A 15,793-nucleotide genomic window follows, 5' to 3' on the forward strand; every position below is an offset into this window, starting at 1 on the left:
GTCAATTGTTTGCAACATAACAGATATACATAACAAAAACTCAGTGGTGATATGTAACTAAGCACATTTACTCAATCACTGTGGTTTTTTAATTTTCATTGTATGCTGCTTTCTACTTCTACTGCCTTACACCACTACATTTTCTCACACTTACGTTTAACAGAAAAAGATATGAAACATAACATACACTATTTATATTTAAAAAAACATAACAGTACAAACAGTAACTGCAGAACTAATTAACGAATAATGTACCCGGCATGAAAAAACAAACGTCATTAAAACACTTTGAGTGAGACGAGTGTCGTCTCCTGTTTTATTTTGAAATGTATTTTCTGTTTGTCTCTTGTCTGGTTTTCCTTCCTGTATGATTGTGTTGACCTGCTGCTGTGTTTCCACCACAGACTGTATATATGAAGGTTTTCACCTGCTGTGTCTCTTTGGTTAGACTTGTCTGTAAATAAGTTCTCTGTCAGATCTTCGTCTATGTTTCTGCCTGCTTTCCTTCTTTTGCTCCTCGTGCCCTCCGGTCTGTTCTCGTTTAGTTTCTCTTTGTGTTACTATCTCCCTCATTTTAATGCATTTGGGTCGAACCTCTGGTTGTAAGGTGCGGTGGTGGCGAAGTCCATAGGGACCTGGCTTGGCAACTGGAAGGTCACCAGTTCAAGTCCCGGAAAGACCAAGTGCTGCCGAGGTATATTTAGCTTATACTTCTGTACTTTTACTGAAGTAACATTTGGAGTTTACTTTTACTTAATTAAAATATCTTCATAAGTACTTCTTCCAATCTGCAAGAGCTAGTTCTACATTTTAAAATAATGTAACAAATATTTCCATGTCGGTTTTTCTGCTTTTTACATTGAAGTTATTTGTATTTTTATTTGTTTTGCCTATGACATGTCCATCATAATTTCCAGAGGTCCAATTTACAGACCTTTTTGTTTTGACCAACCAACAGTCCTATACTCAAAACTCTATAGCTTACAATGAAATAACACAAGGAAAAGGAGAATATTCTCCCTTTGAGCTTCAAAAGTGACTCAAACAATGTCAAAGTTGCTGATTCATTGTTGATCAACAAATGTATTAATTGGCCAATCAATCAGCTCTACTTAAGCGCTTTGAGCACCAGGAAAAGCGCTATATAAATGACATGTATTATTATTATTATTATCACTACTACACACTACAACTCTTAATGACATGTGTGGGTCCCTGCTGCAGAAGAAGTGCACTGCCATCTACTGGCTGCTGGGCCGAAGTGCAAGTGATTGTGACTCAGGATTTACTTCATTCTGAAAGAAAGATATATAACATATCATTTCATCTATCTGTGCTTCTTACTCCAACACCATGGTCATCTCAATGAGTGTTGGATGAGGTTGAGGTCACGTCTTTGTTTAGGAAACAAATGCATGCAACTTTAAATTACTTCTCCACAACATCTGAAAGGAAAAGAGACAAGTTACTTTTGTCCATTGTTCATCTCCTTTCTGTCTGGTACAAAACATGAATCACCAGATGTGTAGATTTCGATTATATGAAGGATGAAGTTCCTTAATGTGTTGAAATAATGAATCCTAGAAAACAGGTTATTTTTTCAGAAATACTCATGGAAAGTTTTTATAGATAAATGGTTTTCACAGGACAGACAATGATACAAACATATGAGGATCTTATCATCATGCAGATTCAACTACTAACAGCCTAAGTTAGGGGTGTCAAACTCAAATACACAGTGGGCCAACATTAAAAAATGGGTACTGTACTAGTCGAGGGCCGGACTGGTTCAATGTTTATTGCAGAACTTATTCAATTGAACTTATTGCACATATTAAACCTGGAACTAACAAAGCTTAAATTATTGCCTATAAAAACAACATTAAACATTAAATAATCAGTTGCATTCATTTCTTATGGCTCTATCTGCAGCTTCTCCAGAGTCATTTCTTATGATTACATTTTTCCACAGGCCAACAACAGCTTCAACAAAACTATTTCCCTCAAAGAGAAAACCAAACATGCCCTGTTGTCCTGAGAGAGAAAGTGCAGAAGGAAACATCCATTAAACTCAGTGTGCTGCTCTGTGATGCTAGCTCAGAGACTTGGCATCTCATCTTGGGTGCAAGTTCATCAACGTTTGGGCTCAGGCTCTGAGCTGAGGAGACCCTCAGGATGGAGTGAAGGTGTGCGTGCAATATACCGGCGAGCCAGACCTAATAGTAATTAGAAATTATTATTTTACAGCCAAACGTAACACAATCACCAACGTTTCCATTGGCTCTGACGGTTAGAAAGAGAGGTCACATGTCAAAATCCAGCGGGGGGGGCCAGAGATATGAAAAATCCACCCAAATGGCCCCAGAAAAGTTTTTTTTTTGCTAAATCTGTCTAAAAATGTCAAATATCACTTGTTTTGCATCAATCTTGATACAGGGTACTTTTTATTTTTGGACGGACACTATCATTTACAGTTTTTTACCATGTTCAATCTGAATTTTCTTTAAAATAAAAAACATCTATATTGAATCTGACTTTTCTACATCCAACTGACAGGTTTATCATTACTTTGAGAAAAAAGATCATTAATTTAACCCTTTTAGAAGGGAAGATATGGTCATTTGTTCTGGGAATGTCATTTTCGAGCCTGAAACCTGAAAAACAGGCTCGGGTTTAACAGGTTTTAAACTGTTGTATTATGTGTGCTGAAGTTCTTACTGTCTGACCTTAAAGCACTTTGAGCTGCACCTGGTGTCTAAGAAGGGGTATACAAATACAGCTTTATTTTTTAAGGTTTTGAATGTAGGCCTTTTACCTGTAATGGAGTATTTTCAGTGTTTCTTCTCTTTAGTTCAGTCAGGAAAGCATAATGGGAAACTTCCACTATCTGCAGCTGAGCACTGAGCAGATTAAGAGGATTAATCAGCAGGTTGGTCTCTGGAAATAACTTTTTTTCTGGACATGCTTTTGTCGTGTGATACCAGCAGCGTGCTCTGCAGTGGGAACAGAGCAGCTGTCTCCGGGTGGTTTTAAAAGAGGAGAGGACCGGAGGAGGGTCAACAGTCCCAACTCAGAGACATGATGAGAGGTTTCTGGCTGCTGACGCTGCTGCTGGCTGCGAGTCACGCTGAGAGGCTCTTCATCGGGTGAGTTCATCTGGAGGCAGCGGTGGAAAGTCACTTAGTGTATTTATATATTCATTTATGGTTGTATTGCTTGTGTTCGTCTTGCTCTCTTTAGTCGCTCATTTTCATTTCCTTTCATTTGTTCCGTTCAAGGTATGCACAACTTCATGTGTAACAATTATTTGCAAAAAAATTCTCTATAATTTAAAAAATAAAATCGACGGTCTGTCCTTCATGTTTTCTTATTCACAGCCAATCAAAACAGTATTGTGGAAAAATAGGAGAAACACAAAAACGTACAAAAGAAAAATACTTAGGGCAATGAGGGCACGAGATAAGTTTGTGCACAGATGGAAGGCTGACAGGCAGGTAGGCCATCCAGTTACTTTAGCCGGGCCGGCTCAGATGATTGGTTGTGCTTTTTACAGTACCACGGCTTCCACAGATGACATGTTTTTATGTATTTATTGTCAAAGCATTTAATGTATTCATTGCTATCGGGATGTTAAGAGCATTCCATGGAATATAACAACAAGTGTTTCTGAAGTGAATTACCTACCCCACCTTTAATTTCGAACATTTGAAGCATTCACTTTCACCATCCATTTCCTCAGTTTTCCAATTAGCTGAGGAATTAACTTACATGCTTATTTATTAAATACAAGTATTACATGACTTGATCAAGGCTTTTTTTATTTTCCTCCATTTAATGCCTTATAATCAGCATGTTAATAACCAACCAATAAAAGAGTTCATTTGAATTCAGTGTGCAGAGAAAGGACGTTTTGTTTGGTTTGGAGAAAGATAAAATCATAATTACAGTCGTATGGAATTAAACAAAACAGGGCTACGGACTGTTCTGCCGATTAATTGCTTTTTATTTTGGTAAGGAGGGAATTAAATCTTCCTCTACTGCAGAAAATAACTTGAATTTGAGAATCAACTTATAAACTAAAATGTGAATATTAGTGTTTAGAGACTGAAACATGTTTCTCTCTGCAGGGATCAGGTCATCAGGATCAATGCAGAGTCAGAGGAGCAGATCAAACTGCTGCAGGCCCTGGAGACCAGAGAGGAGCTGGAGGTACACACACACACACACACACACACACACACACACACACACACACACACACACACACACACACACACACACACACACACACACACACACACACACACACACACACACACAGCACTACTGAATCAGAAACACTAAAACGTTTTGTGACGGTAGCTCCACCTTAGATCAAATAAGATTTAAAAGAATCAAAAGGGAACTTAAAGTAAAAATGTTCAAGAAAATACAAGAAAATATTATAAGTATGTATGTACAAATATAAGATAAAGTACAAATGCAGTACACCTACAGTATGTTCCTCATGTTTTCTCAGCTGCTTGTGCCAAAGAAATTCTCATGAACCTCCCAGTACAGAACACAAGGCAAGGACACAGATACAACAAGAAAGAGCGGATCGCACGTGAAAACAAGATTAACAAATGAGTGATTTTAAAATAAATAAGTGTTGGGTTTGGATGCATTTAAACAGAGTGTTTCAGGATTTCTTTGGTTTCAAATGATGTATTATGTTCGCTCATACCTACACACTCTCACATACATACATGTTACCATTTACATTTGAATTGGGATATTGTATTACGGGCAGCAGGATGACGCTGAGAGTTGTTGAATTTATTATTCGGGTTAGTACATAGTAACTTGTCAGAAAGTCCTGTTTTTTGCTGCTTCCTTAAATACAGAAAACATCTACTGATTGACCTTTGCTCCAATGTATTCTATTAATAAAATATTCACTGCTCCTCCAAGATGTAAATTAATGCAGATTTAAAGGCAGACAGACACAATAAATCAGTGTTTTTGATTAAACAACAACAGATTCAAATATGAGAAGATGTTGTTTTAGTTAAACTCTGATTAAATTCATTATTCAGATTTATGCCACTGACATTTTTTGATTTGATACTTTGGCTGCTTCAAACTTCCGTAATGTATTTATATATAAAAGTTGGAGACTTGGAAGTCCATGATAAAGTAAAAGTACACTTACTCTCTCAGTGGAAAAACATCAAACAAGGGGAGGCGTGGGGGAGGGTAGGTACGAGGAAGTGAGAGAGGACACACCTGGGTGTAACCATCACTTTATTTATAGAAGCAATAATTATAATGTATTTATATACTTTATTGTAATATGCCAATGTTCATCGTAGTATTTAATACAAGTACATACATATCTACAGGTATCAAGGATTTAATATAAAGAAATATCTACAAAATCAAATATTCACAAAAAAAGACTTGAATATAAATACATTTGAGTAATTCATATTAATATAATAATATACAAACTACTACTACTGCTGCTACTTTTACTAATAATAATACAAACATAATTATTATAATAAATACATTTCACAAAAATATGAAATATATCAATACAAAAATTAATGAAAAGCCTTAATAGAAAATAAAATAATAAATACTGCAATTAAATGATAAGTAAAAAGAAATAGGGAAATTAAGACAAAATAAATAAAAATACGATCAATACCATATTTAATCTCTAAAATTAAAGTAATATTTTGTATCCTTATACCCTGAGTTAATGTTACCTAAAAAGCACAATCAGAGACTATATTTGAATATATAATTATATCAACATACCCCATTAATTTAAGAGAAAGCAATGTATGCAATGACCGGGCCAAATGCAATTCAGAGCAACTTGACAACACTGAGACAATAAATAAGTCCGTAATGCGACTCCTCATGTTCACCTGTCTGCTCTCAGCTGGACTTCTGGCTCAGCCCGGTCTCCACGGAGCTGCCCGTCGACATCAGAGTGCCGAGCTCCAGCCTGAGCTCTGTGAGCGAGATCCTGAGCGCCAACAACATCGCCTACTCCGTCCTCATCAACGACCTGCAGGTGTGTGTGTGTGTGTGTGTGTGTGTGTGTGTGTGTGTGTGTGTGTGTGTGTGTGTGTGTGTGTGTGTGTGTGTGTGTGTGTGTGTGTGTGTGTGTGTGTGTGTGTGTGTGTGTGTGTGTGTGTGTGTGTGTGTGTGTGTGTGTGTGTGTGTGTGTGTGTGTGTGTGTGTGTCATCCAGGTTAAATGATGACCGTGCTGAATGTGAGTTCCCCTGTCTGCCACATTCAGGAGCGTCTGGATGAGGAGAAGTCCGAGATGATGGAGAACCAAATCAAGGAGCGCAGCGGCAGGAGCTTCAACTTCGGAGCTTATCATCGTCTGGAGACGGTAAAGATTATTATACAAACAAAAAAGTTACTCATGACTCCAGATTAAGAGAAAAGACAACTTTGTTGAAAAATCTAAAATAAATTAATCAAACCTTTTTTTTTTTTTTTTTACTATCATGTTTGTAAAAAGACAAAAAAAGAATGATCTTGCAATTTGAAAATGAAATGTATTTGTATTTGATGTAGAGAGTAATGTTTGTGCATCAAGGTAATACAGTGTGGCACTGACAGTAAGTCACGAGGAAACGTAACTTGAGGATGAGAAATGGAGCAGAATTAAGTTGACATCAATTGCTTTTTTAATAACTAATAGTAACAAGAAATTGTATTAGATGTATTAAATGATTCTGTGCCACAGTGGTTTAGTCTAATGTGCCTTTCTTCAACTAGTCAGGTCATTATCTATTAGCCGATTCTACAGCACATATGGAGTACTTTGTGTTTAGTACACACACTTTACATTGGTGTGTATTGTAATGTCTCCCTTCAGATCTACAGCTGGATGGACACTCTGGTGTCTGAGTACTCCACTCTGGTCACCAAGCTGGAGATCGGGAGGTCGTATGAGAACAGGCCCATGTACGTGCTGAAGGTAGGACAGCCTCAAACAAGACATCAGGAGTACATGTTGGACCTGTGTCAGGGTCACATCTTCACTACATCATTCTGGCAGCATGAGTTTATTCTGTTTTCATTGTGTTGTAGTTCAGCAAAGGAGGAAACAAGCCGGCCATCTGGATCGACACAGGGATCCACTCCAGAGAGTGGGTCTCTCAGGCCACCGGAGTGTGGACCGCCAACAAGGTGACGAGTTAGAGCCAAAGACTGAATTAAAATGCTCTTTTCTAGAGACTGTGAACAAAAAAAAAATACTTAGAGGAATAATATATGTTACAGTTACATTCAAAATAAGAGTTCCAAAATGATATCTCAATAACAGAAAGTGTAATTAATTTCACTGATTTATTTCTAAGGACAACGTACATTAATCAACATAACTGTAATTCAGTCAGACTCACGTGTTCTTAATATGTTTATTAGAAGCAGCATTTAGTTTGAGTTTGGCGTCTAGGCTAGGGCCTCATCACTCCACAGGTTTACAAAGAACATTGAGTGATGATTAGATAACTATCCCCCGAGCCTACAGGTGGAAGCTGGGGTGGTGGTGGGGCAGGCAAACAGCAGGAACATGAAACACAGCAGCAGGAACATGAACGCAGCAATAGCAAGTGAACACAGCAGTGGCAGCAGCAGCATAGCGAGGCAAAGGCAGGAAGACCTGGCAGCTTCAATAGAGCGGCATGTTTAGGAGAATGTGTTTGGTCGGTTGTAAGAAGGACGAGGTGCGTCATGTGTTAATGTATCATTGGTGTTCGAGTTGACTGCCTGAACTAGCTCGCAGGCTTCGCCCCATCAGTGCCAGTGTGAGCCAGCTGGCGTAGTCCTTTGGAATATTTTGAGAAACAATAAACACACAATATCCATTATTCAGTACATGTAGCCTTTCCAAAAAACAACCAGAAGACTGCCAAGTGTTTCTGATTATAAACACTTTGGACGAGCAGCAACGTGCAATCGAATATAAATAAAATACAAAGATCATAATTGAGATCTTACAATTATAATTGATCATTTTTTATTGATCTTTTTCAATATTTCATTGTAATTTAAATACCTTTGTTCCATCCAGTTTTTATGGGTTGAACTCGGTTAAAACCTTTGACTTTTTTCTCTATCTTCTGACATTTTAAAGTCAAACTGTCGATCTGAAAACTAATCAGCATATTCATAGTTAATATAGCATTTGGTTTTAGCTATTATTGCTTATATTACTTTATAACAATATGGCAGTTGATAAGTGATCTAGGCCTATTTCTATCCAACAACAGCAAACGTTATAATAATAATAAATGGTAAGCATAGTAATGCATGTACTATTGTTTCCAGACCAAACAAAACCTGTTAAATGGATTCCTTTCTTGCTTGTAAATATTCTTGTATTTTTAAGTATGAAAGGTTGCTTTCTTTTTCAAGAATGTTCTTTCTCCAAAGTGAAAACCTGTTTTTGCTCAGATTGCCACAGATTACGGTAGGGACGCCTCCCTGGCCTCCCTCCTGGACAACATGGACATTTACATGCTGATCCTCGCCAACCCCGACGGCTACAACTACACACACAACAACGTACGTCTATCAGTCCATAGACACATGTTGGTTCTGTAAAGACTGCTATATCTCCGTATTTCACATTTCTATATCCATCTCCATATTTCCCGTTTTTCATGTCCTGTATAGAAAAAACACTATTTTGACATTTTAGCTCTAAGATGGATATTTGAGAGGGAGAAATAGTTGATGCTTAGACCACTTTATTTAAATAGATATGAGTCTTTATGTCTCTGAAAACACACATTTTGCCTGACTGAATGTACCGTGTGATGTTCAGAATCGTATGTGGCGTAAGACCCGCTCAGAGAACCCCGGCTCCATGTGCCGCGGAGTCGATCCCAACAGGAACTGGGATGCAGGCTTTGGTGGTATGTATAAAAAAAAGACTGTAAACGCTTGTACTTTGTGTTGTTTACGAACTAAACGTTGTAATACGAGGGGGGCAGCTTTGCCTGAAAACACTTTCTGTGGGGGAAACTTCTGAAGCAATAGGAGTCAGGACTCAGAGAGACACGAGGAGAGCTGGAGCTTTGAGGGCAAACACTGCTTTATTCGGAGCTTCGGCCGGAGAATTCACAAGACAGGTCACGAGCCACGAGTTGACCACACGGTTTCCACAATCAATTCTGAAGAGCCCTCCTGTAGCTCCAGGTTTTAACTAGTTCAGAGTGTAATAATCAACATTCTTCAATAGATAGACTGAACAGCTGAGGACACTGAAGGCTCGGGGTCATCTACACCCCGAGAAGGACGTGTTCCAGGTGTCCCACAACAATAACTATCTCTGACAGAGAGTTGCCAGGTCATAAACTGGTAACATCAACATTATGCTAGGGCAGCCCCTCCTTAAGGGAGATAACGGCTGCTCAAGGTTGGTCAGCTGCGTCAGAGGGTGAAGGAGGACATGCAGGGCAAATTATTCCCCAACACTTTCTAGACCCTGATACACTCAGTATCCAATTTGAAGGTGGGATGCATGCCCATTGTTAACCTCGTATCCCCTCTCTACATTCCCCTGTAGCAGAGAGGCCTCAGGGTTTTGTTATTCATCTGACTGGCTTTTGCAAGTTGGCGCAGAAATATCAGTAACTGTGCTGTGCAGTGTTAAATCTATGACACTGTCCATGGTGCTGAAGTAGTAGACATTACATGTTACTTGTTAGATGCTTTTATCCAAAGCGACTAACATACTCAATACTGTGGGCAATCCCCACAGGAGCAATTTGGGACGACGCTGAAGTTGGCTTCCGATTCAGAGCATCCGATTCGGCAGTTAAGGGGAAAGTTAAGGGACATTTAATTTACAGCGCCGAGCGAACAATCCTCCGTGTTTGAACCTCTTAAATCACTGCATAGCCGATTTATTTGGACTGGATTATCCCAGAGAGTCTAAAGATTATTTATAACCCAGTTTGAGATTTGTGAAACATTTATTCTATTTGTGAAAATACAAAAAAGGGAGATTTCAGTGCTTTTTTTACATGTAGACCACATTAGACCAGGTCCTGATCTGAAACCTTTTAACTGTTGATTACCCTGAACGTATAATTCAACTGAAAAACCAATACAAATTAATTATACATTTAAATAAATATTATCAAATAATAAATACCAATAAACAAGATCAACAAATATTTTGGAGCGCACTTCCACAAGCTACTAAACATATATAAATATGATCAATAAATTAGACTAAAAATAATTAGATCACATATGTTGTCACTGTCACAACCTAGCAAAGCAAAATAATGTTTTTTTTTTTATTATGTTGTTTTCGTAATTATGGCAGGCCAAAATCGTAATTGCGATTACAATACAATGAATTGCACAGCCCTAACACACGCACGCACGCACACACACACACACACACACTCAAGCACACAGAGACACACTCAGACACACACTTTTTGTCTAACATGCTAACACAGTTCTGTGTACTGTTATGCTGTTATGTTCAGTCACCGTTCTTATGTTGAACATGAATACATTTACTTTGTAAGTAATTATGGGACGTATTTCTTCTTTCATAGCAATTTTCCTTCATACTGAAATAGGTCTTAAATTCTATTCAAAATGGTCTTAAATTTGAGTTGGTGAAACCTGCAGGAACCCTGAGTGGGGTTTGAACCTGTGCTCCCTTTAATCCGAACACTAACGCACTAATCCACTGCGCCACAGCCTCCCTCCCTACTAGACAGAGAAAAGGTTGGAATTACTAAGTTGCAAAGTTTCCATCTGAGTCCTGCACTTCTGTCTCGGATATATACTGTTTTTAACACTAGTTCAGTAATTCATGGTGCGATTAGACAGTGTCAGGTGAATGGATTTAACTAGGCCTGTCCCCTCCGTGTTAGAAATGAACAAATGTCACCTCAACTTTACACAATCTTCCACAATCAATACTAACATTTGAAAAACGTCATGTTCCTAACAAGAAACTGGATACAAAATGTTTTGGACACAACATATGATTTGCCTATTTACGTTTTTTTTTAAAGAAATGTCTGTTAAACGTTATGGTCATTCTGAAGGCTGCAGTTTGTGATGCTGTTGTTCCTTATTGAAACGGTTTATTCTCAGGAGTGTTTCCAATATTACGTCCACACCATGATCAGAATGAAGTTTGTAGGAACATTATAAACACTGTTTAACGTAGTGCAATGCAATTCAGCTGCACCACAAAGGACACAATCAGTTACTACCTTTAAACTATTGCATTAAAGCAGGGGTGTCAAACTCAAGGCCCGGGGGCCAAATCCGGCCTGTGACTTCATGTCATGCGGCCCCACAAGAGCTTGCAAAGAATATAATATGTTTATTATCCGGTTACATGCAGATTTGTAGAAGCATGTTGCCCATAAACTACATGTCCCACAATGCTTCTTTTTTGGTGACTTTTTATCGGAATTAGATAATTTTTTTCAAAATGGCACTTTTTACAGAATTTGACTTTTCTTTTTAAATCATTTTGTGACATACTGTACGCACTGAAGAGACTTGCAATTATTCGCCCTAGACTTCTGCTTTCAGACTTAGTTAATTATTATATTACCCTATCCCATAATATTCCAATGCAGAGGCAATAATGTAATATAATACATTATTTTAGATATATTATATATTTATATATTTATTTTTGTATAGTCTTAAAGTTACAACCGGCCATTTGAGTGCAACCTTAATGCTGATGTGGCCTGCGATGAAATTGAGTTTGACACCCCTGCATTAAAGTGTAACATCTTGCATTATTTTGTTACGGTGCCTCATGATGTGTTTTGTTTGTCCTCCCTCCAGGCCCCGGGTCCAGCAGGAACCCCTGCTCTGACTCCTACCACGGCCCCTCAGCTCACTCTGAGATTGAGGTGAAGAACGTGGTGAACTTCATCAAGAACCACGGCAACTTCAAGTCCTTCATCTCCGTCCACGCCTACTCCCAGCTGCTCATGTACCCGTACGGCTACTCCTGCAAGAACGCTGCCCATCAGGCTGAGCTGGTAAGAAAAAGAGAAAAAAGCAATGAGTAAATTGTGAGGAGGCTCGTGGAAAATTCTATCTCACACCTTTTCACACTATGAGCTTTCCATACAGGAGAGTAAAGACAGAGAGGGAAGTACATCTGTATCAGTACCTTCTTTTAAACATCAGTCTCTATGTTCATTCAATAATGATTTAAAAAGGCAATATCCTGCGTCATCATCCTTAACAACTTAGGGTTACATTTTGTCATCTAATCACAGTGTTATTGCTGAAAATTCTAATGATTTGCCCCAGGATTGACGCATTGACCAATTATAAACCCATCATTACTATTATGACACATGATTTCCATTAACTCAGCCAAAAAAAGCACTTTCTTTTAGCAATACTGCTTCAGGGTTTTTTGTGCATATTAACACTTAAAAACTGCCATTTGACCAACAGTCTCCATATTTTAGCAAGCCCTCTTAGGATAATTAGTAGTTTGAGGCTATTTAGATCAAATGTACTTGACTTATAACTCTGCAAGAGGAATTCTCGCACTTTGGATGTTCCTGATCATGGGGAAATTAGCTCAAAGTTGAATCTGGCACCGATACTCTTGACACATTTAAACTGTTCCTCACTGTGCATTGTCCCTGCCAAATAAACGATTACATGAAAATGTTTTATTAATAATGAGTGAAATCCTCTTTTATACAAGCCTTTTTTCTTCGTCATGTCCCTGTATGCTTCAGTATTATCTCTACGTTCCTAACTACAGTCAGGGCCGGCCCGTAGCACTAGCGTTATAGATGTTCGCCTAGGGCGCCAGATCTTTGGAGGCGCTGCGCTGGTAGCTCTGGGAGGGAAAAAAAAAAGTTTGACCGTTGATGCTCATCCTAATTTTCGGCCTTGATGTAACAACATTCATAATTAAGTCAATGTAACACCCTTTTCACCCCGGTTACACGTTTTATTTGCCCTGTACGATGGCCGCTGTAAGTGATGAAAATGGGGGATGTTGGCTTATCTGGCACCCGCAGCTCACAGCCAAAGTGCGAGTGAGCGAGGGAGAGAGAGGGAGGGTGCACCGGTACTGGCGCTGTTGTTATTAGCATCTGGTGCTAGCTGCTCTAACGGATATAAGAAGAAGATGTTTCTACAATAATGTGGAGGGAGAGTCCTCTCCAGTCAGACTGAGAGGCTGATAACTACAGCTCAGTGAGGTAAAGGACTCTGAGTGTTTAGATAGTTCACTTTAGTCTAAGTTATCTCAGTGGGTCTCAAACGTTTTGATCCCAATTTATGTAAACAAATATTTCCAAGGCACTCCTTTATAATTATTGGGATAAAAAGGTTTGAAATCCTTCCAATGTATACTAGGACAGTAAACCAAAAATATCGTTTAAAACTGGAGGGATAAAAAGATATGCATAAATAAATGTTATGTCACGATCTGTCCATGTTTTGTTTTGTCTTGTCTTTTTCTGTCTTTGGTTTCCTGTTTTATTTTGAAAAGTGTTCACCCCCTGTCTTGCCTGTTACTTTCTGTCTGTGTTCCCTCCTTTCTGATTACCCGATTGTGTTCACCTGGTGCCCTTGTGTTTTCTCCTCCCTCCTCACCTGCCTCTTGTTTCCTTGATTAGTCTTGTGTGTATTTAAGTTCTGTTTTGTCTGTCTGTCATTGTTAGTTCCTTGTTGTTGTTTGACTGTGTTCACGGGGAAGAGTTCTGTTTTGTTTTAAGTTAACCTTTAAATAAAGGTATTATCAGTGAAATCTGCATTTGGGTCCTGCCTGCTTCACTCACCCTGACATGTTAATAGGTAAAATAAGATATGAATGAACGGCAAAAATCTCGCCTAGGGCAGCAAATTGTTTCGAGCCGGCCCTGACTACAGTATTTTTTTCCTGTTCCCATAGCATGCTATTGGCACAGCAGCAGTGAAGAAACTCACTTCCCTCCATGGCACCAGATACAAGGTTGGAAGCATCTGCAAAATCATCTGTGAGTATTCTATCAGAGCATAATTTCTCACAAATACAGCCCACTTTTCAGCTTTGTGGCAAGCTGTTTTCCTGCTGATCCAAGAGGGGTTTGAAAAGTTTATCAAGCTTAAACAGAAGGAGAATCTTCTCAACATAAAGGAAAATCAGCAACCTCAGAATCAGGATTTGGTTTATTGCCAAGTAGGTTTATTCATAATGAAATGTGCTTTGGTTTATAATGGGGCAACATGTTTTGTTGTTTTAAAGAATGGTGCACAAAACAACATACATATACAAAACAAACACTATTAAAAATATGTCAAATGACTGTAAAAAAAATGATGTTCAGTATTTATCATGGCCCTTGTTGATGAGGCCAGTGGGTGTTCAAGGTTCAAGGCTTTTATTGGTCATGTGTACATACTTACAGTGTAGTTATGACGATGAACATCTTATGTCACAGGCTCCTCCAACAGTGCATCACAATAACAGAGAAACAAAACAGAAAAGTGCAACTAAATACAAAAAGTAAAATAGTGCAATAAGAGTCTATATGCAAGTGATTGAATATGATATATTAGATAAATAATTTCTAAATTGCATCCCGATTTAATGTGTGAGGAAGAAGCACATGTGGAGAAACACAGTTTTCAATGTGGGAAGGGGATTCAAAATGGTCATCTGGATAGTAACTAGCTGTCAGAAAAATGGATTAAAAACAACAATGTTTACCTATGAGATCTAGTAGAGTATACATTTGCATAAAAAGGAAATATTCAGCTATTGTAGAAGTACCTTTTTTAAATTTCAGTACTTAGTTTACTTCCATTTCACTACTGGGAAGAAAATATTTCACCATCCTGTCCTCTCCTCTTACTCTCAGATCAAGCCAGCGGCGGCAGCATCGACTGGTCTTACGACGAAGGCATCAAGTACTCCTTCGCCTTTGAGCTGAGGGACACCGGTAACTCTGGTTTCCTCCTGCCGCCCACTCAGATCATCCCCACCGCCTCTGAGACCTGGCTGGCTCTCAAACACATCATGGAGTACGTCCGTGATCATCCTTATTGATCTCAGTAACATGAGAAAGGAGGATGTACATTAAAATGATTTGACACAGAATAAATGTCTCATCTTTCTTTGCTGGTGTATGAACTTCTGTCTTCAATATTGAACAATAAAGTCATGAATATATAGTTTGTCTGTGTTTATGGCAGACCTTTTAAAAAAAAATATATTTTCCATGTTATATAAACTGTGTTATGTGCTTGACTTGGTATAATTACTTTAGTTTGTAATTACTTGACAAGATTAAATGTTTCACTTATAATTCCATTAAAATACAGTATTATCAGTGGTGGAAGAAGTATTTTGATACTTTACTTATTAATATTAACAATTAATTATCTGTGTTAAAATGCCTACTTTGTAAGTTAAAGTCCTGCAATTAAAGTATTATGTTAAAGCATCAAATACACTTTCAAAAATATATACTGCATGTTGTATTACAATATCCTATATATTATATCTAATGATGCATAATGTGTAAGTATTTTTAGATATAGCTGTTAACTGTGGAGCAAATTATAATTGTGTTATTCATTTATTACTGCCTGGTTGCTTTATACTCGAGTGAAATTATTAAAATATCTGCATTTTATTCCCATTCCCATTAGTGTTACTATTAAAATCAGAACAGAATAAGAAAAAGATATATAACGATTTCAGTGATTAGATATTGTATCATTAGCCGATGTTTGAATATGGTTTATTCACAT

The 15,793-nt window shown here is 38.1% G+C and overlaps 1 protein-coding gene across 1 annotated transcript; it reads left to right on the forward strand.

Annotated features, from left to right (window-relative positions):
* Positions 1–2,988: 2,988 nt before the first annotated feature.
* cpa4 (carboxypeptidase A4) lies at positions 2,989–15,209 on the forward strand. Its single transcript, XM_079681662.1, has 11 exons — positions 2,989–3,146; positions 4,128–4,209; positions 5,936–6,070; positions 6,300–6,398; positions 6,891–6,992; positions 7,106–7,204; positions 8,474–8,584; positions 8,847–8,937; positions 11,864–12,063; positions 13,950–14,034; positions 14,899–15,209. The coding sequence occupies exons 1-11, from the start codon at positions 3,079–3,081 to the stop codon at positions 15,084–15,086; spliced, it is 1,260 nt and encodes a 419-aa protein (XP_079537788.1). The 5' UTR covers positions 2,989–3,078; the 3' UTR covers positions 15,087–15,209.
* The last annotated feature ends 584 nt before the right edge of the window (positions 15,210–15,793 follow it).

This window comes from Notothenia rossii (genome assembly GCF_949606895.1).
Source record: "Notothenia rossii genome assembly, chromosome: 5".
NCBI lineage: Eukaryota > Metazoa > Chordata > Actinopteri > Perciformes > Nototheniidae > Notothenia > Notothenia rossii.

Coding starts and splice junctions, on each gene's coding strand:
- cpa4 (XM_079681662.1), top strand. CDS start 3,079: ATGATGAGAGGTTTCTGGCTGCTGACGCTGCTGCTGGCTGCGAGTCAC. Junction 7,205..8,473: donor GAGTGTGGACCGCCAACAAG/GTGACGAGTTAG, acceptor GTTTTTGCTCAG/ATTGCCACAGATTACGGTAG. Junction 8,585..8,846: donor ACAACTACACACACAACAAC/GTACGTCTATCA, acceptor TGTGATGTTCAG/AATCGTATGTGGCGTAAGAC.